Source organism: Ahaetulla prasina, chromosome 5, assembly GCF_028640845.1.
Source record: "Ahaetulla prasina isolate Xishuangbanna chromosome 5, ASM2864084v1, whole genome shotgun sequence".
NCBI lineage: Eukaryota > Metazoa > Chordata > Lepidosauria > Squamata > Colubridae > Ahaetulla > Ahaetulla prasina.
This window is the reverse complement of record NC_080543.1, coordinates 31112278-31139671: the sequence shown is the minus strand read 5'-3', so window position 1 is coordinate 31139671 and position 27394 is coordinate 31112278. Positions and strand designations below refer to the sequence as shown.

The following is a 27394-nucleotide window of genomic DNA, read 5'->3' as shown; positions in this document are numbered from 1 at the left end:
GTTTTTAGGATCTAAATGCCATCTATAAAACATTTTATAAAATTTTCTCTTAAATTTTGTGCTTGCGTGAATTTAACATTCCTCACCCAAATTTTTCCCATGTTTCTAACATTATAGGTTGTTGAAAATTTTGTGCCCATTTTACCATACAATCTTTAACCAACTCCATTTCTGAATCAATTTCAACCAATACATTATATAATCTCTTTATATGCTGTTGGCCTTGATCTTTTATTTGTTTTACCAAATTATCATCACTTTGCCTTATACCAATTTTCTGATCTATTTTCCATCTAGATTGCAATTGTCCATACTGAAACCACGTATAATTTCTCCTTCATCCTCAATTTCTCCTAGATTTTAACTGTAATTCCCCTTTTTCCATAGTCAAAAGCTCTTTGTAAGTGATAACTTCCATTTTTTGTAATATATTTATATTCTCTATCATATGTCTGGGGATGGTCCATATTGGTATCTTTCCATTTAACTTATATTGATATTTTTTCCAAATCCTCAACAAAGCACTTCTGACCATATTATTCTTAAATGTCTTATCAATTTTCTTGTCATATATTACATATGCATGCCATCCATATAACAAACCATAACCTTCTATATTCAAAATCCTTTCCTCTGTTAAATTAATCCAATCAGAAATTAAAGCTAAAACAACTGCATCATAGTACAACTTCAAGTTAGGCATTTTTAAACCCCCTCTTTCCCTAATGTCTTGCATTATTTTTAACTTTATCCTCGGTTTTTTACCCTGCCATACAAAATTATTAATCACTTTCTGCCATTCTTGTAAATTTGCATCTTTCTTCAATATTGGAATCATTTGAAACAAAAATAAAAATCTAGGCAAAACATTCATTTTTATAGCTGCCACTCTTCCCAACAATGATAATTGTAACTTCTTCCATTTCTCCATTTCTTTAATTACTTTTCCCCACAATACCTCATAATTATTTTTATATAATTTTACATTCGATGCTGTAATGTATACTCCTAAGTATTTAACCTTTTTAACTACTTCATATCCAGTTATTCTTTCTAATTCTTCCTCTGATGTGTATTCATATTTTTAATTATCATTTTGTCTTCTGTTGATTCACTTTAAACCCAGATACCTTACTATACTGATCAATTGTCTCCATCAAATATACAGCTGAATGTATTGGTTGAGATAAAGAAACAACCAGATCATCTGCAAACGCTCTTAATTTATAATCTTGATTTTTAATTCTAATTCCTTTTATTCGATCTAAACCACGTATCTTACTCAATAATATTTCCAAAGTTAGAATGAATAATAATGGTGACAAGGGACATCCTTGTCTAGTCCCTTTCTCAATCTTGAAAGATTCTGTTAATCCACCATTTACTATTATTTGAGCTGTTTGCTTTTGATATATAGCCTTAATTGCTTGAATAAAATAATCCCCAAATTGCATTTTTTCTATTACTTTAAACAAAAACTGCCAATCCAATCTATCAAAAGCTTTTTCCGCATCCAAAAAGAAGAATGCTGCTGAGACCTGGCTGTTTCTTTCCAAATATTCAAGTAGATTTACAATTTGTCTCATATTATATCTCATCTGTCTCCCCTTAATAAATCCTGATTGATCATTATGAATTAATTGATTCATCAGTGGCATCAGAGACTTCCTGGTTGGCTCCGTTGGCAATGGAGGTGATCTTTTTGGTCACCAACCTCTGGATCGTGTTGCAAAACATAATTTGTTTAATAATTCTAATAAACCTGGAAGGTGGTTAGCATATTTATTAAGAAAGAAACAGAAATGACGTATAATTGATAAAATAGAATATAGAGGTAAGGAAGTATATCAGCAAAATTTGATTAAAAAAGCTTTTTTAGAATATTATACTAAGTTATATTCTAGAGATGTGATTAATGATAAAGATATAGATAGATATTTACAGGACCACGGTATCTTAGGATCAAAGGGAAGAGTTGAATCAATTAATTTCATCAGAGGAAATAGTGTTTGCAATTAAGCAGCTTAAAGCGAATAAAGCACCAGGTACAGATGGCTTGACAACTACTTATTATAAAAATTTACAAAATGAAATGATTGTACCACTTAAGGAGTTATTTAACAGAATACAAAGGGGAGGAGAAGCTCCTCCTTCATGGAGGACAGCTTTTATCTCATTAATACTTAAAAAAGATCGAGATGGTGTTAAACCAGAGAATTATAGGCCAATATCGCTTTTAAATACTGATTATAAGATATTTGCTAAGATATTAGCTATTCAAAATCTTAAAAGATGATGCAGTAAAAGTGCTACACTCAATTTGTCAGCAAATTTGGAAAACTCAGCAGTGGCCACAGGATTGGAAAAGGTCAGTTTACATTCCAATTGCAAAGAAAGGCAATGCCAAAGAATGTTCAAACTATTGCACCATTGCACTCATTTTACATGATAGTAAGATCATACTTAAAATCCTCCAAGTTAGGCTCCAGCAGTATGTGGATCGAGAACTACCAGAAGTACAGGCAGGATTTCAAAGAGGCAGAGGAACCTGATATCAAATTGCCAACATATGCTGGATCATGGAGAAAGCTAGGGAGTTCCAGAAAAACATCTACTTCTGCTCCATTGACTATGCTAAAGCCTTTAATTGTGTGATCACAACAAATTGTGGCAAGTTCTTAAACAGATGGGCGTACTAGACCATCTTATTTGTCTCTTGAGAAACCTGTATGCGGGTCAAGAAGCAACAGTGAGAACTGGACATGGAACCACTGATTGGTTCAAAATTGGGAAAGGAGTCCAGTAAGGCTGTATACTATCGCCCTGCCTATTTAATTTATATGCAGAGCACATCATGAGAAAGATGGGGCTGAATGAAACAAAAGTTGGAATTAAGATTGCCGGGAGAAATATCAACAACCTCAGATGTGCAGATGATACCACTCTAATGGCAGAAAGTGAAGAGGAACTAAACAGCTTCTTGATGTGGGTGAAGGAGGAGAGTGCAAAAGTTGGCTTGAAACTCAACATTAAGAAAACTAAGATCATGGAATCCGGCGCTCTCAATTCCTGGCAGATAGATGGGGAAGAAATAGAGGTAGTGACAGATTTTATTTTCCTGGGCTCCAAGATCACCGCAGATGGGGACTGCAGCCAAGAAATTAAAAGAGGCTTGCTCTTGGGGAGGAAAGCTATGGCAAATCTAGACAGCATACTAAAAAGCAGAGATATCACCCTGCCAACAAAAGTGCGTATAGTCAAGGCTATGGTTTTCCCAGTTGCAATGTATGGCTGTGAAAGTTGGACCATAAGAAAGACTGAGTGTCAAAGAATTGAGGCCTTTGAACTCTGGTGCTGGAGAAGACTCCTGCGAGTCCCTTGGACTTCAAGGCGAACTAACAAGTCAGTCCTAGAAGAGATCAACCATGACTGCTCTTTAGAAGGCCAGATACTGAAGATGAAACTGAAATACTTTGGCCACCTAATGAGAAGGAAGGACTCACTGGAGAAGAGCCTAATTCTGAGAAAGATTGAGGACAAAAGAAGAAGGGGGTGACAGAGAATGAGGTGGCTGGATGGAGTCACTGAAGTAGTAGGCGTGAGCTTAAATGGGATCCAGAGGATGGTAGAGGATAGAAAGGCCTGGAGGAACGTTGTCCATGGGGTCACGATGGGTCGGACATGACTTCGCAACTAACAACAATACTTCAAATGATGATGGCATTTCGATCCATGTATTGTTCAAGGATGTACAAATTAGATTTGCTCACTTACAAAGGTGGATCAAATTCCCCAATAATCCTATATTTTTCAGTCTGCTTTTTGTATGCATTGTTGTAACAACAAAAAAGGCCTTACATATATTGTCGGTTGATTTCTATTCCGAGTTTTCAAAAATATATTTAGGGATATAGCATTCAATTGCATCAGTTCTATGATTAGCATGATGATAAATTTGGAAATCTATTACTTTATAATTCACACTGTCTTAAGCTCAACTGTGTCCCCCACATCCCTCCCGTCTTTTTGAGTCCCTGTTTTAGAGTTGTTGAATAGTTCCAATCTCTGACCTTGGTGACAATGGTGCAAAAAAAGGTGCTTTGTGGTAGAATAGATAAAGCCTGTAATGTCTCTTGAATGAATACTTTCTAGTCCACAGTTTCTTGAAAATGGAGAAAATGTTACTTCTGGTGCAGAACTGGGAGTGGATCTCCCTTTAATCCACACACACTGCCCTCCTGCACACACCATGAGCAACCTGGCCAAGGAAAGTAAGTACAGCAGCAGCAACCTTGAGAAGGTAAGCGGGGATCCCCTTGGGGAAATGGGGCTGGGCTGGGGGGTCCCAGTGCCCTGGGAGCTCGAGAGTTGGGCTGGGTGCTTGCCCTCCACTCCCTAGAGCTCTGGACAGCCTGCACCACAGTCTGGAGGTCCTCCATGTCGCCTCAGAGGAATGGTGAGGCTTCTCTGGAGGACAAGGGTTTGGCGCTCTCCCTGGTCTTGCCTTTGTCTACTGGGAGACAATGGATCTGCCCAGCTCCACCCACCACAGGTGCCCCGACATGAGTGATGTCGAACTGGCCATACCTACCCTGGCCATGTCCATTTCGGCCCCCCAAGGTCAAACACAACCCTGATGTGGCTGTCAATGAAATCAAGTTTGACACTCCTGGTGTAGAACTTTTGGAGTTCCCTTGGTCCCCCACTTTCCAAGAATTGATCTGATTCTAGAGAAAGTGCTCACTAATAATCTTAGGACAACAATCAAGGTTAACATTTTGAAGAATTATTCAAAAAGACATTATTTTACTCTACTCTATTTTTTTGTCAGCTTTGCCTGTTGTCAGAAGACTCTTGGAAAGCCTCAAATAAAACCTTAAACCTACCTGTCACATGTGCACATATGAGCAGGAACAGGACACTGTTACCCCAAATATTGTAATTCCTTAGGTTGGCTTTGTTATATTAGTAATCATACTGTCTCATTATATTAACTCCTATTGTGAGCCTTCTCTTTCTGTAGGTAATTGTAATGAGATAATGGTTGCACTGGAATATTAAGATTCTTCTTTCCTTAAGATTGACTTGCTTTGTTTCCCTAAAATTTCAGTTCTACAATTAAACCACATTTTTTTAAAAAATACAAAAGACAGCAGATAGCTTTCTCTATAAAGATACGAAAGATAAAAATGGCAAAAATACTTACAATGCGAACAAGCCAGGCTAATGTACAGGTAGATGTAGAATAATGAGTGTTATAATGATAAGGTGGAGTTTGATCATTTTCCCAGGTCTCATAGCGTTCTGCATAAAAGACTGCTCTCTTTGGGTTTAAAGCACCAATGGGCTGTAAAGAGAATAAATAAGTAAGCTTTATAAACCTGCATTCCATTTTTCTTCTAAATTCTTTAATATTCACAGTATATGACATTCAACAGCCAAAAACTGATACCTCATTCTGTTTTACTGTAATTTGGTTGGACTGCTTGAGATGGAATGGGAATTTTGAAAAGCTTGAATTACTAAAAACGCTATTTCTTCTGTGTGATACATCTACAAATGTCATGATCATCTCAAAGAAAAAAAAGCAGGAGAGATATGGTAGCATCTTTTCAAACTAACATGTTTTATTAAAGACTATAGCTCACTTCATGGGGAGCTAAATTCATGAAGAATTTAAATTGGAATAAGAGTTAGAGATAGGTAGGTAGGGACGGAGGGAGGTAAGGCGGTAGGGGGGAGAGAGAGAGAGAGAGAGAGAGAGTGAGAGAGAGAGGAAGGTGGCAATTTTGCAGATACAAGTTACATGTGAGACACACAAATATCTTTTCAATTCATACTTGTGTTTTCTGAGACTCTGCTCAATTGTGCTGGTTGTTTCCTTGTTCGAAAACACTTATTCTGAAATCTATAACAGAGTATCCTCAGAAATTAAATTATCCTGTTGGTCCTTGTTTTGTTATGTCAATGATGTATCCATTAATTGTTTTGACCTATGTTTGTTCATTATTTGTCCTACATAGAATCCCCGAGTGTTTGGCATACTGGAAGGGAACTTGGAGGTCTTTTAGTTCTATCCCCTGCCCAAGCAGGAAACCTTATATCATTCCAGACAAACGTCTGTCCAATCTCTTCTTAAAAACCTCCCATGTTGGAAGCTTACAACTTCTGAAAGTAAGCCATCCCACTGATTAATTGTTCTCATTGTCACAAAATTTCTCCTTCATTTCTAGGTTGGATGTCTCTTTGATAAATTTCAATTAGTTACTTTTTGTCTTGCACTCAGTGCTTTGAAGAATATGGTAGGTTGTTCCCCTTTTCTTTGTTACAGCTTTTCAAATATTGGAAAACTGCTAGTCCTTCTCTTCATTAGGCAAGACATACTAAATTGCTACAACTGTTCATCATATGTTAAGCCTCCAGCCTCATAATCATCTTTGTTGGTCTTCTTTGCAGTATCTCAACAACTTTTTGTATCCTGGTGACCAGAACTGGACACACAGGCTGGCTTAAATTAATAGCTTTGCTTGTGTCTACGTGTTCATAGATCCGTTGCTTAATTATCTTTTCCGGGATCTTCCCAGGTTCTGTTATGGTAACTGATCTGCAGTTTCCTGGAACCATTTATTTCTTTTTTTGAAGATGGGAACCACATTAGCTTTTTTCAGACAGATCGTGGCCCATATCATAATGAGGGAAGAGCATGTAACGGCACCTCCAATTTGTGTGTGAGTTGTTGAGCCTGTGGTAGTGATAATGATGTAAATGTGGGTACAAAGTAAACATCTGAGTTTCTTACAGGGTATGATTCTATGTTATCATCACCTTTCAGTTGTTGCTTGTTGTGTATGAAAATCTTGTTGGATCTGTATTTTAGTATGGATCTCTCACCTAGTGCCTAAGAAAATGAAGTGTCAGTGTCTCGTATGGTTACTAAAGTATTTGTTTGAGTTGTGACAACTAATGGTATTTTTTTAAATTATAGATATTTTACCTTGGGACAGCCTCATTCAACCCAACTCATCTCAGAGAGTTGTTGTGAGGAAAATAGATAGAGGAAGGAGTATTATATAAGTTTATCATCTTCAGTTGTTTATAAAAATAAAGACAGGGTATAAACAAAAAACATTCTTTAGAAAGCAAAAATTGAACAGATCCTCCTCTTTTTTGACCTATTTAGTATATTGAAAATGATTTTTTAAAGTTTTCTTACGCTAATTGGTTCCCTTAATATACTGTGAATAGTGAACACTGATATACTATGAAAGCTTGTAGTACCACACTAAAGAAAACACAGAAAAATATGTCCCTTTGTCTTATCATATTCTAGGAAATTCTAATAACCTTATCAAACTCTTTTGCTGCTTTCATAGTATATCCACAATTTTATCAGAAGAGAAACTTCTGATTTCCTGTGGAAATTGATAATTTGCCTCAATTTATTGATTTATTTTACTTTAATTATTATAGAATGATGTTCAATTTTTCTTGTATATCATGGAAACAGAGAACACAGATTTTGATGGAATTTCCATATATTAATTTATATGTACATATGCACATTTCAAATGTCTTTAAATTTTCCATAAGATAAATCAAATAACTGTTGAACCAAATGACTTAACAACATTGTTCTTTAATTTCCACCCCACTGAACCCACCCACACCAGTTCTTTTATTCAATTATTACTTTAACCTAGATAATATAGAACCTGCTCCAAAATCAATTTACCCCATTCAGTCCAATCATCCCCATCATTATTGCTCCTAAATCATATTAAATTCATAATCAATTGAGTCTCCCTGTTGTTCCCTTTTGAATGGTGGATTTCATATTATGAGACAAGGAAACCAGATGGGGAGATCAGTGGCTTGACCTGATTTCTTCTTCTTTTTCTTCAACATTAAGCCATTCAAAAGTAATCCACTGAAAGAAATAAGCTGAGCAATCTACTCCACAGTGCAAATTTTAACTTCAAAAATGATGTCATTTCTATTTCCTATAAAGGGACATCACATGGAAAAATGACTGGCAGTGCCCCATAGCTTGCACATTTTTGTACTATTTATCTTCTAAATGAAATATTAGTGACATAACTTCTCTCTACTCATAAACATTTGAGATTTTAGCTAACACTGTTAGTAAAAGCTCAGTTTAGCTCAATCATTTCTTTGTATGGACTAACTACACCAATATTAATAAAATAAATAAAAAATAAAAATAAAAACATTTTAAAGAAACTAAGCTATGATAAATTTTAGGTATATATTTATTAGTTAACCCAAAATTAAATGTTAAAACAAATATGACAATAATCTTATGGTTATACAGTCATTGTTTTATTCCATAATCTAACAAATTATTTATTATGTTTATTTAAAATATATATTTAGAAAGACTCTTCATAAACATATCTACTATAACTTTGAAGTGTATTACAACTTAAGTTATTATAAATCTAATCAAAATAATGCATAGAATTTATTGATTATACATTCCAGATACTTATTGAATTACTTCTAGGTTGCTAATAAATGTTTAGTAAATATGAAACAAACTATATTTGTTTCAGATTCTTTAAACAAAACAAAACAAAAAACCCCTCCAAATGTATTTTACATGTTCTGTCTTGCAGTTAATTTTAGTTTTAAGTTAATATACCAGGGTTTTGGTTTCCCTAAACATTCTGATTGTTTAATACTTTGCTGTGTCAAGGGTATGCTAATAGCTTTCTCATGTGTGCAAAATATTTTAGTAATCCCTTAGGATCAAGCTTATCTGATGCAGATTGCACTGCAAGACCTCACTAAACATTCTTGAAAGGAAAGCATGACCCATTTCTTAATCTCTTCCAGGCATCTTCCAACTACTGGAAGAACAATAAAATAAATATTTACATTTTTCATTTTATTCAGGTTTCAGAGGCTATCCAACCTTTTTAGTTTTCTTTGGTTCACTATTTTATACAACAAAAGTAATTCTTGGACTGTAAATTATACCTTTAGTATTAATTAATAGCTAAATCATTATTTCTTTACTTCTTTGCCTTCTTGATTATTCAACAAGATACATCCTAGCCTTGAACTGATGTAATAGGATTTGGTAAATTTCATGCAGGAAAGGTTGATGCAGCATTTGATACAATTGCCAGAATAGCTGTTGAGGTTACAATAATAGGGCCTGAAAAAACTCTAACATTTTATTTTAAGTATGTTTGTGATCAGATTTGACAGGAAAGGAATGTTGTATGGTAATCACAGCAGGGATTGGAATTGGGAGTTTTACTTCAGTTGTTAATGGCACATAATCCTTCATTTCTCTTTCATGACCCTTAAAATAGAAGTAAGTACTTACTATGGGATGGTGTTGCCTGCTGCTTTTAATTGCTGCTTTTATTGTGAGGCGTTTTTTTGGCATGACTATTTTTATATATTATTTGAAAACTGTTCTGGAAATTGTTTTGGTGAAAAGCACAACACAATTGTTCCAAAACAAACAAAGACATTCAAATAAATGGCATGTTCAACTACAGCATACTACTAGGTTTTATAAAAAAGACTTTAACTATGCACCAAATTACATGGAAATAAATCTCAATGAATTTAATGGAAATTATTTCTCCTTAGGCATGTGGAGGAATACAGTGAAAGGTAGATGTGTGAATCAGTGACTTAAATGCTTCTGTTCAATATCAGATGCCAACAAGATAGATTCTAGTATGATTTTAATATTCTTTACATAACAGGTTAACCTATTTTCATTTTATACAAAAGATGAAGAAATTCTGATTTCAACAAGCTTTCAAATTATTTTACATTTGAATCCTGCTCCTGAATATTACTTTTTTGAAAACACACCCAGTTCTTTTAACTATTTATTTATTAATTGTTTATGCTGTCCATCTCTCCTACCCAGAGGTGTCTATAACTCTACAGATTAAATTGTAAGTGTAATGTGTATTAATCTGTTCTAAAACACTGTGGATGCTCAGAGTAATTTTAAATTAGCACAAAATATTGTCAACTAGCACTGATGATGTTACCTAGTTTGATTAATGGAATGTCTGCAAGAAAACAACTAAGCTCAGAGAGCACCAAGGACCCTCAATATTTCAACTTTTGTAAGTTCAGCAGAAATAGCTGCAAAAGAAGATGACTATAACTGATATAAAAGGCTAGGTACTGGTATTTATTTTAACTAAATATTTGTATTTTTATAATGTGCTACAGTTTACAGTATCATAAATTGTTCCAGTTCAATACAAAAATTAGAAATTAATCCGGATGACACAAGATTCCTAGAACTAACCCCTAGTGGGACATAGTGTAATGTTTATTTTGATTAGAATCATTGACCAACCTCATCAAAACCATAAATGCCAACTAAAATCCATGAGAACTAGTGTCATCTGAACAACTCATAATGTCAAATGGTAACACCAAAACACTTGATACAAATAAACTGTGTAATTTACATGAAGATACTAGGACATTCAGATTAATATTTGTACACCTCATCTCTCTTGTCTATGCCTGTGAACATACTGTATTCTTCCTGTAGATCTCATTCTGTTCTATCTTCTCATCTGAAGGCATCTTTCAGATTGCCTATAGTGCGATTTAGTCTGCTCCCTAAACTCAGTATGCTTTCTAATATTAGATGTTGAGAACATATGTGGAAGGCTGCTATTGTCCTCATGTTGTGCTGGTGACGTCTTTGCAAAATAGCATTGTCTTGAAGAACTCCAAGAGTGCCATTGCTAGATAATGTAGATGCAAACTGGGATAGTTAACTATTTATTCAATTTTGGAAAAACCTCTAATTTGAGGTTCTATGCAGTATAGTGTCAATTTACACAAATGCAAGGCATTGTTCTTAAATATTATTGTGAAATGATGGCTAACTGTTTTTCCTGGAAAACCCCCAGTTGACAGGGCATCTGAAGAAAAATATTACTTATTACTTGACATTTCACTTACTAACATTTTCTGAAATAAATCTTATCTTGGAGATTTGCTTTATTAACATATATACAAGTTCACAGATCTATAGAGGGATTCTATAACCATTTTAACTCAAATTGTATTAGCTTTTTTCTGTATGCTCACAAGCATGGTACATAAACACTTCTTTCCATGTATTATATTATTTCATATTATATACATCATATATTATTTGACTCAAGAATCTGATATTTAGTCTTTCTTTGATAAAAATATAGTTCTCATATAGACAGTCAAATGTCTATTTAATGATTTAAATGTTCCTAGGACCTAACTGATTACTGCTTCTTTCAACACAATTAGAAACAGATATGGTAGCAGGACAATTCTAATAACTTTAAAGTTAGAAAGTTAATGCAATTAACTGATTAAAAATTGAGTTTTGTATGGGAAATTTTGTTCAGTGCCCAATTAAATAAAAAGTTATACTTGGAAAAGCATTGCTGTAGTCAGACAGTTACTTAACCAAAACACTTGGTTGTATGAAGAAATTCTTGCTTGAAAAAAAATCACACTTTCATTTATTTATTAATTTGAAAACCTCAATATATTATTACTCCCTTTTCTGTAAATTAAAGCATAACATAAGTAACTCATTATGCTTATTATCTGCTTGTAAAGAATTTTGTGGTTAATAATAATAAATATTTTTGGCAGATTGAGGTGTTTGATGTGTTTCATATTGGTTAATATTAGAAGAATTTGTCATTAGTGATGGAGCTACAACCTATAGTATTTTGCATGATTGGAAATAATGAGGGAAAGGCCTATTTATACTTTAATTAGCAGAGGTGATACAGGATGCTAAAGTCATATACTAATAACATCATATAATGCACTATATAATTCTATATAAAAATATTTAACTATTTTTCTTAGGGAAAAACTAAAATAAAATAAAATTTGCAAAAATATCTCTTATTTGAAAACTTAGTGGTATTCTTACAGGAAGATCCAATCAAGTTGAAAATAAGCAGATCTCCTGATGGCTTGTTCATGCCGAGATAATCTATGGATCTATGACAGTCTCTTTCATTAGCTTTTCAACTTGTCAAACAATAAATGTAACCTCTGACCTTTTGTATGTCTTGAATATAACTTGAAGTCTCAAATGTCTAACTGATAAAACACCTTGACAAATACTTTGCCTTATTTTTCAAATGTACAATTAAATATATATAATGAAATATGAAGACAAATGCTGTTTTTTTTTTAAAAATGGAAGAGTTGCTTATTTGTAACATTTCCTGTTCAAATCAGCAGCTAACAAAAGCAGAAACCAACCTTTAAAGCTGTATCTTTAAAATGACACACAAAATTATCCTGATTTCTAAAACCAGATTTCCAAGAATTGTTCCTGGGGCTATTTTGAATAATTACAGAACTAATTATGTACTTTAAAAGTAACTTTGTAGGTCACTTCCTAGAAAAAGAGAAAGGAAATGCCTTATTTAAGGGCAAAAGAGCAGAAATAGAATATTTATGTATGGGCAAAGATGAATGTGTATAACCTATTTGAATGAGAGACCAGCCTATATTTTAATCTGTGTTTTCAATTGACAATGTAATTATTAAATATTTGTTACTTTTAGAATTATTTATTGATTTTGAACAATAAATAATTCATTTAAAGTAAGCTCCTAAAACACTTCCCCCCCCCCCTTTCCATTCAATCATGTCTACTTCCCAGATTCTGTCTGGAGAGGTCCTTGTAGTTTTCTTGGCAGTTTTCTTGGTCTTTCAGAAGTGGCTTGTCATTGCCTCCTTCCTAGGGCTGAGAGTAAGAAAAGTGACTTGCCCAAAGTCACCCATCTGACTTTGTGTCCAAGGTGGCACTAGAACTCACAATCTCCTGGTTTTAGCTAATGCTTTAACTACTAAATAAAACTGGATATTTAAGACACTTAAATGCAATTAAACATTATGCAAAATGTTATACTCCATGTACTTTTTGAATAACTATACCTTTTGTTACATTGGAAATTAATTTTGAAAATAAGAGGATTCAAAAAATTGTGAAGTAGAAAAGTGGGCTTTCTGGACTTGAGATATTGTAAAGTAAGCAATACAAGCAAAGGGACCACTTAATTAATTTAATACTTTAGTACTGATGATAACAGAGACTAATATCTTAGCCTTTGTTAGACATTTTTTATTGCTATTACACTGCTATTGTATATACGTATACACATATGTAGGTCTTTCTGTATGTAGGTATAGATCTGTACCTGTTTCTGTATGTATGTATGTATCTGTATCTGTATCTGTATCTGTATCTGTATGTATGTATGTATCTGTATCTGTATGTAGGTATATATGTAGGTATAGATCTACTATATATGTACAGTGCTATATTTATTTACCCATTCATCCATATATCCATGAACTCACTGTGAAGAAATTCTAATGAGAAATATTAGAGTGGATTCTTCATAATTTTTGCACTATATTATTTTTAATACAATATTCAATAACAATGAAATTAGTGCTAAATATATATAGTAAATGCATCCATTACATTGCTTAATTTAAAAGTGTTGTGATTTTTGTTGATAATATTGCAATAGAATAGAAAGTAGGAAAGAGAATACTTTTAAAATACATTATTTAATAAAGTGGTTTTTCCAGTTTGTAAAAGTAACTTGATGATAAAGAATAGATGTTTCAAATTTTCTTAGAAGTTGATCTTATATTTCAAAATCTACCCTAAACATAACATAACAATCATGATTTGCTAAATTGAACTGAAATTAGCATTTTACTTTTTTAATTGATTTATTTTATATAGCAAAAGTTTGAAGTGTATTGCAAGACCCACTCTGGCTCAGTCACTGGGACCAGATTGGATCTTGAACATTATTCTGAAACACATATATTTGCCTTCATTCGTGAAGCATATTATACCATTCTAATATGGCCACAGAATTACAGTACAATATATTAGAAAAAAAACCTAAATGGGTTGACAATATTAACAATCAGTCAAATGTTATGCATCCCTTTCCATAGAAGAAAAAAATATGTAGATAACAACAACTTGCCTGGGGAACAGACAGTTCTGCTATATACAGTTCCCTATAATTAATATTACTTCTCAGATTTTTAATTATATTTCACTTAAGGATCAAACAGGTGGCTAAGAAGTGAAGTACATTTCACTTATATCTTATACATAAATGTATAAGGCTAGCTGAATTGTTAATATAAAGTAACATCTAATCCAAAAATCCCTTCTATGAATACAAAACGTATTTCTCAGCAGCATTTTAAATTAAATATAATTCCTATAGTTATTTGGTGACTCCTCTGTGGGCACTAGTTTTTTTCTTTTTTTAATCACATAAAAGTGATTAATGATTCACATCATATTCAATACAAAGAAGTGAGAAATCTTGTGGGTCAGAAAATAGTGCTATAAATGCAAAGGAAGATAGTAGAGACCCATTCAATTATCATAGCTTTATCTGAGAGAACCAGCTAGGAGTAAATATTGGGCCTGAGTTTTGATAGGATAATTGCTAATGCTAATGATAATTGATAATGGCATAGGACTGGGTTATTTACGGGACCGCCTACTGCCACCAATAGCCTCCCATCGACCTGTGCGTTCCCATAAGGAGGGCCTCCTCAGGGTGCCGTCAGTCAAACAATGTCGACTGGCAACCCCCAGAGGGAGGGCCTTCTCTGTGGGGGAACCTGCCCTCTGGAATGAGCTGCCTCCAGAGATACGACAACTCCCTGACCTCCGGACCTTCTGTTGTGAGCTGAAGACTTTTTTGTTTTCCTGCGCAGGGCTGGCTTAAAGTAATTTTAATAGGGGTTATTATGGTTTTGATTATAGTTTTAAATTTTGTTTCGGCCTTAATTGAATCAGTTTTTAAAAAAAGTGTTTTAATTTTTGTGCAATTGTGTTTTTATCTGGCTGTAAACTGCCCTGAGTCCTTCGGGAGAAGGGCGGTATATAAAATAAATAAATAAATAAATAAATAAATAAATAAATAAATAAATAAATAAATAAATAAATAAATAAATAAATAAATATTTATGGTTTTATATACCAAAAAAAAGTGTATATTTTATGAAGGATTTTGTAGTTGCTTTATATATAGCTATATCTAAAGTAAAGTAAAACATTAGTTAAGCAGTTGCCAGTCAGAATAGACAGCACTAATGAGCTACATGTAGGACAGACTTATATATTTTCTTAATAAAGTAAAATAGAAAATAAAACAATGTAGCAATAAAAGTTGCCGCGAGTTGTCCTTCCGCCACGAGCTGAAGACCTATTTGTTTATTCGTGCAGGGCTGGCATAGGATTTTTTAATAGTTTTAATATTTGATATAAATTTTATAAATTTTATGGGGTTTTTATGATTTTAAATGTTTTAATTCGGCCATATGTTTAATAAGTTTTTTAATTTATTGTTTTATTTGTATACTATTGTCGTTTTATCTAGGCTGTAAACCGCCCTGAGTCCTTCGGGAGGAGGGCGGTATAAAAATCCAATAAATAATAATAATAATAATAATAATAATAATAATAATAATAATAATAATAATAATAATAATGATGATGATGATGATGATGATGATGATGATGTTAATTTTCTGTTTTATAGTTCTCTTTTCCTGTCAATTTCCCAGATTTGGGAAGTATTTTAAATAAATATCCTAGGCATACAACAGTTTTTAGCCGTATGATTTGAAGACATCAGCATCAGTTTTAAAATCTTGAGATGAATGTGTAATTAGAAAATGTTTTATTTTTGTGTGCCATTCAATCACAGTTTTCAATCTCAATATAGCATATCTCATATTGAGATATCAGTCTATCTCAATATGGCTCTAAGCATTTGGAATGTCTTATTCCCTCTTCAAGGAAATGAATGGAATATTTTTGGTCACAAGGGAACATAATGTCTATGTGAATAATATATTATACTATTTTAATTACAGGCTTTATTGAACTACATATCTTCTGCTCATTGGGTCAAGACAATTTAGCGACTGAACAACAACAATAACTATCTGCTGCCCAAGAAAACCTGTTGAAATTCAAGTTTAAAAGTAATTATTAGATATGCACACTCTTTTAAATGTGCCATTACATTATTATTATGTATTATTGCTCTTTATAATTTGTTACTATTTTGATATATCATGAATGTTGTACCCTGTAAGTATTATTTATTGTATTGCAATGTGTAATGTTGTCTGATGCGTCTCATTGAGCTAGAATAGTGTCAGTATCTAGCAGAAGCTAAGTGAATAACTCATCCATGGATTATCCAAGCAGCGCACTGGAAAACAAGTTAAAATCTGATTTCCTTTTTCCTCTACAAAATAAATAGAACTAAATTTAAACTATTCAATATAAAATGATAATTTCTCCAAAAATCAGAAAATCTCTCTCTATATTGCTTTACACTGAGTATCCTTACTAAAATTTGTAGCATTATAATAAAGATCCTGTCTTATGCTATCTGTACAGTACCAAAACTTTTATGTCTGTAACCGTTAACTGGACAAAATAGTGTGTCATAGAGCAACAATTTTTGAACCGAAGTACCTCACATGGGCCGTGAAAATATTTGCAGATCCCTCGCATCCTGGACATAAACTGTTTCAACTCCTACCCTCAAAACGATGCTATAGAGCACTGCACACCAGAACAACTAAACACAAGAACAGTTTTTTCCCGAAGGCCATCACTCTGCTAAACAAATAATTCCCTCAACACTGTCAGACTATTTACTGAATCTGCACTACTATTAATCGTTTCATAGTTCCCATCACCAATCTCTTTCCACTTATGACTGTATGCTTGTTGCTGGCAATCCTTATGATTTATATTGATATATTGATCATCAATTGTGTTGTAAATGTTGTACCTTGATGAACGTATCTTTTCTTTTATGTACACTGAGAGCATATGCACCAAGACAAATTCCTTTGTGTCCAATCACACTTGGCCAATAAAATTCTATTCTATTCTATTCTATTCTTTCTGCGCCAACTCAGTAAACTCAAACTGCCCAAGGAGCTGCTGATTCAGTTCTACAGAGGAATTATTGAGTCTGTCATTTGCACCTCTATAACTGTCTGGTTCGGTTCTGCAACCCAACAAGAAAAACACAGACTTCAGAGGATAATTAGAACTGTAAAAAAAATAATTGCTACCAACCTGCCTTCCATTGAGGACCTGTATACTGCACGAATCAAGAGGGCCGTGAAAATATTTACAGATCCCTCACATCCAGGACATAAACTGTTTCAACTCCTACCCTCAAAATGACGCTATAGAGCACTGCACACCAGAACAACTAGACACAAGAACAGTTTTTCCCCCGAAGGCCATCACTCTGCTAAACAAATAATTCCCTCAACACTGTCAAACTATTTACTAAATCTGCACTACTATTAATCTTCTCATAGTTCCCATCACCAATCTCTTTCCACTTATGACTGTATGACTGTAACTTTGTTGCTGGCAATCCTTATGATTTATATTGATATATTGACCATCATTTGTGTTGTAAATGTTGTACCTTGATGAACGTATCTTTTCTTTTATGTACACTGAGAGCATATGCACCAAGACAAATTCCTTGTGTGTCCAATCACACTTGGCCAATAAAAAAAATTCTATTCTATTCTATTCTGTTCTATTCTATTCTATTCTATAACTTATAGCAGGGGTCTTCAATCCCCAGGCCACAATCCACTACCAAGCCATGGCTTATTTGCAACCGGGCAGTGTGAGTGGCAGGCTGGCACACAAGTGTGTGTGTGCAGCTCAACTTGCGCATCCGGTGGGCCAGCGTGTGCATATGTGCATACAGCTCGACTTGCACAAGTCAAGTTGTGTGCCATGTGCATATGCTGTCCCACCGTTTGTGCAAGTTGAGCTGCACATGCGTGCCATCCTACTGCTCATGTCACCCAGTTGCCCTTTCTCCCCTGCTGGGCTGCCAAGCCACTAAGGTTGGGGACTGCTGACTTATAGAATACATCCCAAATCCAGAGCCCATGACTGCTGTGGGAGTGAAATTTGGCAAATTTCCTGGCCCTGGTTTCGGTTGCTGGAAATCAGATAGACCAGTCACACCCAGGACTCGAGTTGGATAGTCCAGTCCCACCATAAACTGGTTAAGCTGGAAAGAAGTTGCAAGTTGCTCTTGCTCACTTTATTTGCCTTTGGTCATTTTGTTTCTCATTGTAGGTTAGGAAATACCTCTGAAATAATGACTCAATGGATCACAGGTTATCTCGTGACAATTCAAATTGCTTTCTCAAAAGCTAGGATGCTTGTTTTCTTTCACAGAATGAAATAAACTTCATCATTTCAATAAACACACAATTGAAACATACCTTTGAAAGATCTCTGAAATTTCCTGGCAAGGTTAGATCCAATTCCTCAGATTCATAATTTGTTAATACCCATGGAAACACAGGATACTGATTGAGATCATTATAGGTACGCCCTGATAAAATAATATAAAAATTATGGAAGTTTGTTTAAATTAACAACTTTATCAAAAGAGCAATCAAAACATAATTGTCCTTATGTCATTATCAAACATATTATATTTCATCTGATAGAACTAAACAACTACAGCATATCAAACTATAAGTTCAAGCAAACTACTGACAACATAAAATATGTCGGTATTCAAATCTTTCTCCCTTGTCCCAAAAGTAGCAGATTCAATCCCAAACATCTATTATTTGCGAGTTCTGTTATAAAAAGCCTAAATAAGTAGTATATTGAGATTAGACAGGTATATAAGCTTTGAAAGCTTTTGAAAGTCTTTGAAAGAGTTTGTATGTGCATAACCTATGTGCAGAATAAACATATAAATCATGGTGGCATCTAGCTATGATTCTATTTTCATTTAATATGCATCAAACATATTATACTTGATCATACACAAAAAGCTGAAATGTAAATTCTAGGCATGTGCCTTTACTCAGGATGAATTAATTCTATCCTGACAGGTTCATTAACTGTACTCTTCCCCACTTATACTTTTTGCACTTCAATATATGATGCCTAAATATTTTTTAAATGTTATTTACAAAAGGCTATATCTACCCAATTAACAAAACAATCTTTACATTTAAAAAAGAACTTTAAAAAAATTAGAAAAGATACAACCCCATAAATAAAAAAATACAAACTAAGACAAGCAAAAATCTTATATTGTATAATAGTCACTCATCTACTAATAAATACACATAAATATATTTACAAATAAAATCAGTATAAAATATTCTTATAAAACAGCACAAAATCTCTGCCATAGTAGCATATATTTCTGCATCCTTTGATTAGTGGATAATACTGTTTTTTATCTATTTTGTTAAAAATTTATTTTGTTTTGTTAAAAGCACAGTTTGTTAAAAAGACATCACTATACACAATCTTTTCATAACTTAAGAACATCTCATAACTTTAATTAATGTTCAAAGCAAATGATTATGTATCTATTTTACAAGGCTTGACCGAATGCATGCTGATTCAACTTCCAATGGTGAATGCCACTGGAAGGAACAGTGTAATTTCCAAAGGTTCTCACATTCCTCTGTGTGGCTGCTTGAATATTTATTCCTCTGCGTATAAAAGGGACCTATTTATCCCCAGGAGAAATCTTACATTTCCACTTATAGTTAGCAGCACAATGGTAGTTAGGAGGCCAAAAAGGCTGAGAGGCCTGTTATATTTGTTACATTGTCCCTGATAGTTTAAGCACAAAGATTTCTGCTACTTTCTCTGCTACATAATGAACTACAGACATACACATGTTTACAATATTGACATATAATTTACTTATAATGAAGAAGCAAAAATTTTCAGTTAAATTTACAAAGATTAAGATTAAGGCCTGAATATTAAATATTGCAAGCCTATGACACTAAATGACTTGAACAATAAAACTTAAGACACAGAAAAAATGAAATTTCAGAAATGTTTCTTCGTTAAAGTAACTTTAATTAAACCATCCAATTTAATGTTTTATATGGCACTTTAGTTTTGAAGTAAAGTGATATAGAGACAGCTGACAAAGAAATTATAACTGCAATTCCTTGGTGAAAATGTTAATGACAGCAAAATATTGTTTAATTAGATGATTGCAGCATCTGGATTAACACTCTTTAAAAGCGATGTTCCTGTGCTTGTCTGCTTCTTCACACTTTACAGACATTTTGTCATCTCTAGGTCATTAGGAAAGAATTTTTAATGGTTTTTCTAGAAGCAAGCAGTTCAAGTTACATCTAATTAGATGACAATAATAAGCCCAACACATGCAGTACCTAAATATATACATAATTAACCAGTGAGGGCTTGTACATTACAGAGTAAAAATGTAGAAAATGCTAAAAAGGAAGGGAGGCGGGAACAAGGGGGAGAAATGAGTCTGAATTCATTACCTGAACATGTCAGTTTTAGACTAAAATGTAAAGATACTTTCCATACTAAATAAGGGTGGAATATTCCTCATCCTTTTTCTACAATAAGTCTCTTCTATTTATTAAAGCTTTCTCATCTTATATGCTCTACCTAAGCAATAATGTTCATCTTTTCTAAGGACAATTTCTGATGAAGTATTTAGATTACTTTTCTGTCTTCAGTATTTTCATTTATAGTATACTACCAGTAGATATATTGATTTTAAACTTAACATTAAATGTATTTTGGTATGTAATGCTATAAATCTGCTTATTACAAATAGATTCAAATATTCCAGTGACCAGTAGACAATTTACTTCAAATATTATGCTCTTCTATATTGTCTCTAAGTTCAGAAAATTAGTAAGTTGTGAATGCTTATTGTTTGAAAGGCAGAGTTTCTGTTCTATATATTTTACTATTCAGTGAGAAAAATAAAATAGTAATCCTTCCCTCTGCACTACATAAATCAAAGGGTCTCTGGGAACTAAACATAGTATAATATAATCCAGTCAGGAAGTCTTAAGTCTACAAAATAAAGACAAAAACCAGGCAGAGAGAGTATAAAACTTAGCATGATTGATAAGTAACAGAGTGCTATGTTTACCTTTGGAAAAAAACACACAGAGTTGTAAACATGATGAAATATGTTCAGTGACAAGAAGGATAGGAAAGAAGCAAAAACCTTAGAAATCGAATGAAATGAAAATGCAATTGTTTGTCAAAATGAGATTCAGCAGTGTAAAAGGACTCAGTTTCAGTAAAAGTTTCAGATCTAGTTATGCAAATGAAGAGAATTTTACATTAGCAAACCATCTTAGATTAATAATTATGTTATTATTTAATAGAACATTGAAACTTTTTGATTTGTGCCTTATTAAAAAGCAGAGATAAAAGAACATGAGGAATATTTTCAAAAGCAGGGCAGTAAAAAATATTTTAAAATAGTTTCAGAGATTTTGAATATGATGTTTCAGCATTTCTATTTACTCCAAAAAATGAAAAAGTGATATGAGAAACAGGACCACAATGGAAGAACTCATCCCATTATTAAACGAGATAGAAATATAAAATAGTTTCCTATTTAATATTTTATATAATCTATACATTTCTACTCTACATTGTCCATCTATTAGAAGTTATTTTGCAATGAAAAATTATTCATTTCATTTATTTAGATTTATTATTCATCAAAATAATTCATCAATTTCTATTCAGCAAACTTAAAGTAGATTTTTCCTAACTTACTACTCTTTGATATAAAGATTTATGAAATTTGGGTACCTGTTGCTTTGGCAATTCTGTTGCTTTGTCGCAGGTGTGTGTGACACAGGGGGATTGGGGGGAAGAGAACAGGTCAAGAAGGCTAGGATCACAGGGATATGTGAGAAGTGCCCTGTAGGTCAGAGGCATACATGGAAGAGTGGCATTGGTTGGGAAAGGTGCCTGGGTATGAACAAGGGGTGTCATGCAGATCAGGGGTGGCACTTGGGAGGTGGATAAATTGGGAATGATGAGGAGGGGTTCCTTCTTCCCTCCTTTTCTTTCCCCTTGCCTTCTCATCATGACTGATTTACAGTTTTAATTTTAGGATAATTCTGATCACACGTAGCCCATAGTACTTAAGATATCCTGTAATTTATTGATAAGACTATTGAAGTACCATCTAAACTAAGCAGAATACTATTATTTTACTATCTTGCTATTACTCTTAAGAATTGCAACACAACAAAATATGTTTTTCCATAATTACTTTGAGTCTTACATTAATAATCGTTTGCTGAGTCTAACAAAGCTTCAGACCATGCTGTCACTATAGTAAATAATAGAAAGAAAGAAAAAAATACCAGCACAAAAATCAAATATGAAGCAAATTATTTTTTTCCCTATGTAAAATATTACATGCCCTGTTTTCCTCAAAATACGACATCCCCTGATAATAAGCCTAATCGGGCTTTTGAGCGCATGGCAATAAGGCCAAGCGCTTATTTCAGGGTTCAAAAAAAAATATAAGACACGGTTTTAGGTAGTTTTTCAGAACTAATGATAAAGCTGCATTTACATCACAGAGGAATATTGAATTCCATCCATTCATAGTATTAAAAACATTGACAAATTGAATCATATTATAAAGAATAAAGAAACAAAAGACTCACCAGCTATAGTATTGAGAAACATCAGGTATTCAAAATTTGAAATCTCCCTTCTCTGCCATCGCTGAGTCATATTGGAAGATTTATATAGTTGACGAGGAGTAGCCAGAGAAATTCGTCTAGAAATTATAATTAAAAGTGATAGATTTGCTTCTCTACTGACAATTATTCATGTTTTCATCTCAAAATAATCTATCCTTTGTTGAAAAGTAAATTTTTTATTGAAAGAAACACATTATGAAGAAATTATATTAAAATTAAGAACATAGATATGCAAAATTAAGAACATAGCTACAAATATAAAAATCATATTCATAAAATTAAATAATTGATCATCTATCCAATACAGAGTAATAAATTTAAAGCCTTTTAATTCATGGACAATTTAACTGGACAGAGTTGTACAGAATTGAGTTCTAAAATTGCAATCAAGAAAAGTCAAGAGTGATTTGATAATAAGCCTAACTTATCTTTCCCTTTCATCTTCATTGCTATCCAAGGATATTGAGGTTGGATACTATAATGTCCTGACTTTGGCCATCATATTAATGTTCACAGAAATGATCTAGTTATGTCAATAGTGGCCAGTTTAGATCTTCCACTTACTGAAGCAGCATATTTAAATACTTTACCCAATTCACAATATAGAGTTTCATGATTTTGACAGAATAAATCATGAAAATCAAAAATAAAAATCAGTACAATTAAATAATATTGTATATGATTATGCGTATGAAATGAAGTGAAACTGAATAAGCTACAGTAGGATGACCCTACAAATGACAGTGTTATTTGTTTTGCCAATCACATACTTGGTTGCCTCCTATTTGGACTTGCAATGAGCTATACATAGATCTGCCCTTGAATACCACTGAGAAGTTACACCTGCAGAATGCAGCAACTTGAGTAGTTATGGATATCAGATTTTCGGTGCCATTCAAGGTGTCACTGTCATTTTTAAAGCCCTTTAAAGCTCTTTGGATAGCTACCTTGTAGATTCTACAGAACTATTTGCTTCCAATAGTTTCTGCCCACCCAATTAGTTCATGAAGCGTAGACTTCATGGGGGTTTCCCCCCCCTATTAATATATTCATGGAAGTAGACCTTCTTGACTGCTATCCTCTATTTCTGGATAACCCAATTCCATAGAAATTCAACTTGGCACAACTTTTCTGAGATTTGAAAAATTACTAAAAACTTCATTATTTCTTTTTGATCAAATGATAAGTAGAGACAAATTCCTTCTGTGTAAGCATATTGATTACATATATGTTTTATATGTATCCTTGGCACACAATATTTCATTATTAAATTATTAATGTTAAGGTGACTTATTTATTTATATTGCATTTTTATTATTTTAATCCTGTGTAGGTACAGTTGGATTGTAAACCACACTGAGTTAGTCAAGGGCTTAAGTTAAGTTAAATAAATAATGAATAAATACACATGTATTAATCTCCAGAGACAATATTGTAAATTAACCTTCCCTATTCCTAATTTTTATTATTTTAACTTTTGTATTTCTTATTTCTTCTTCAGCTTTTCAATCTTACAATTTATGTATTCAACCATCCATCTTTTTTTTGCTTTCTTTGCTTCTTATTTTCCTCTGCCTTTTAACTTTTTTACTTGGGTTTAATCAAAGTCTTATTCTACATCTAAAGGTTATATAAATAATAACAATGACTAATAGTTGTTAGGCATTTTTAGGATAGCTACAAATAAGGACAATGAAAGTTGAATAAGGAATGTTAATATGAGAGTTTTCTCTCTTGACTTCTACAGAAAGGTTAGTAGAGTATTATAAAGATTTGTAAGGTATCTATCAGACATCACATCTTGAAAAAGATGACTGACATTGAGAATGTTAAGACCTCCCTTTTCATCTTACATCATACTATTTTTAGTTACCTGGGCAATTAAAAAAATAAAGAGTTAAAAAGTCTCTTAATTAGTTAGGAGATGGATTTTTCATTCATCAGCATGCACATTCGAGCCATGAATAATTTGCTATGAAAGACTGAGATGGGCAAATAAGGGAAATGTTAAACAATAACAATTGTTTTGTGATTTTCTATAACCACCTAATCCCTTTTAGACACACTATGCTACAAATAAAAATTCATAACAGGTATATGTTATTCATTTAAAAGCGTTTTTTACAGCTTCCTATCATAGAGAACAACTTTGGGTGGTTCAAATAATACTATATAACATAAAGACTGTAATACCCAAAAAACAAAAATTAAAAACCAGGTGCCTAGGTCATCCTCTTAAGGTATCCCAACAGTAATCCACAGTCTTACATCACTCTACCCCAGAGCCTGGCTAAACATCTGGGTTTTGATGGTCTTCCAAAAGGCTAAAAAGCTAGAATATCAGGGGAAGAGTGTTCGATAAGGATGGGGCAGCCATAGAAAAGGCATGGTTCTTAGATTCCATTGGATGGCAGCATTTCAGGGCAGGGAACTGGACTGTATTTGGATCTGATGGGCTAGGCAAATAATCTCAGAAAGAGGTGGTCCTGTAAATAGTCTAATCCAGTGCTATTTAGAGTAAAGGTACCTTGTTATGGGAAGATATGACAAGAAAATTGCATTTTTATTTATACATCCTCAATACCAACTCTTGACTTTCATTTATTGGATGCTATTCCCATGACAAAGGAGTTGGCTTGCTTTTTTTTAGTAATGGAGACAAAAACATGCATGAGAGAGTTAGTATCTATCTAGACCCGTTCCAGTCCGGCTTCCGACCCGGTTACAGCACGAAGACGGCTTTGGTCGCGTTGGTGGATGACCTCTGGAGGGCCAGGGACAGGGGTTGTTCCTCTGCCTTGGTCCTATTAGCTCTCTCAGCGGCTTTTGATACCATCGACCATGGTATCTTGCTGTGCCAGTTGGGGGGATTGGGAGTGGGAGGCACCGTTTATCGGTGGTTCTCCTCCTATCTCTCCGACCGGTCGCAGACGGTGTTGACAGGGGGGCAGAGGTCGTCCGCGAGGCGCCTCACTTGTGGGGTGCCTCAGCGGTCGATCCTCTCGCCTACCCTGTTCAACATCTATATGAAGCCGCTGGGTGAGGTCATCAGTGGTTTCGGGGTGAGTTATCATCTGTATGCTGATGATACTCAGCTGTACTTTTCCACCCCGGACCACCCCAATGAAGCGGTCGAAGTGCTGTCCCGGTGCTTGGAAGCTGTACGGGTCTGGATGGGGAGAAACAGACTCAAGCTCAATCCCTCCAAGACGGAGTGGCTGTGGATGCCGGCACCCCGGTACAGTCAGCTGCATCCGCAGCTGACTGTTGGGGGCGAGTTAGTGGCCCCAAAGTGGTTCGTAACTTGGGCGTCCTCCTGGATGGACGGCTGTCCTTTGATGAACATCTGGTGGCCGTCTCCAGGAGGGCCTTTTACCAAGTTCGCTTGGTCCGCCAAGTTTTACCAAGTTCGCTTGGTCCACCCTTCCTTGACCGGGATGCCTTATGCACAGTCCCTCACGCTCTGGTTACGTCTCGGTTGGATTATTGCAATGCTCTCTACATGGGGCTGCCCTTGAGGTGCACCCGGAGGCTGCAGTTAGTCCAGAATGCGGCTGCGCCGAGTAGTAACGGGAGCCGCTCGTGGCTCCCACGTAACACCACTGCTCCGTAGTCTGCACTGGCTTCCTGTGGTCTTTTGGGTGCGCTTCAAGATTTTGGTTACCACCTTTAAAGCGCTCCATGGCTTAGGACCTGGGTACTTACGAGACCGCCTGCTGTTACCCTATGCCTCCCACCGACCCGTACGCTCTCATAGAGAGGGTCTCCTCAGGGTGCCGTCCGCCAAACAGTGTTGGCTGGCGGCCCCCAGGGGTAGGGCCTTCTCTGTGGGAGCATCGACGCTCTGGAATGAACTCCCCCCTGGCCTACGTCAAGTGCCTGATCTTCGGACCTTCCGTCATGAGCTAAAAACATACTTATTTATTCAAGCGGGACTGGCATAATAATTTTGATTTTAAATTGGGGTTTTATTAATATTTTTAAATATTTTAAATTTAATTTTAATCATTAGCCGTTTTGTAATTTTGCTATGTCTTAATTTGTTTTTAATTGTATATATTTTGTATTTTATTTCCGGCTGTACACCGCCCTGAGTCCTTCGGGAGAAGGGCGGTATAAAAATTCAATAAATAAATAAATAAATAAATAAATAGTATTTTTCAGTTCACATTTATTTTACTTCTATGATGTTAAATGTCTCTATTTATATATGGATTTATTGCAAAGCAGTATTTCTCAATCAATATATTGACGAACTTGTTTAGAACCCATTTGCCAATTAATTCTATATCTAGTTCCTTCTGCATTACAGAAAATGTAAGGATTTTACACCAATACATTGATTATTAATGAATTAACTGTAACAACTGATATTCTATAACTGAACAAGTTTATATTTTACATTTAATTTTCTTTTCATGTTGTTACAATGCCACTGAAAGTATATTGAGATAGTATGCACTTTAAACCTTCAAGAATTTATGGAAGTATCTTCATAAAAATACATATACACAGCCTGTATACTAAAAGAAGAGAAAAAATTAATCTTGAGGTGATGCAATAATGACCTAAAATATTACTTAATATGAAATGCACTGGAGATGTGAAGTATATTTGCCTGCAACTATTAAGACAATGGAAGGGTAACTTCCATAGGAAAGGCACTGATAAAGAATTACATGAACACATCAGTCAGGCAAAATAGCAATTCAGAAATAGCCTTACGCACAATCCATTGTAGAAA

The 27394-nt window shown here is 34.1% G+C and overlaps 1 protein-coding gene across 3 annotated transcripts in view; it reads right to left on the bottom strand.

Moving 5' to 3' along the window:
* NBEA (neurobeachin) overlaps positions 1-27394 on the bottom strand; it is a 417781-nt gene that overhangs the window by 74587 nt on the left and 315800 nt on the right. For all 3 annotated transcript variants that reach the window (XM_058184768.1, XM_058184769.1, XM_058184770.1), the window contains 3 exons: positions 22612-22727; positions 18376-18488; positions 5207-5347 (listed from right to left, as the gene is read on the bottom strand). In XM_058184768.1, the coding sequence (XP_058040751.1) occupies positions 5207-5347; positions 18376-18488; positions 22612-22727 (370 nt within the window). The remainder of the gene's footprint in view (positions 1-5206; positions 5348-18375; positions 18489-22611; positions 22728-27394) is intronic.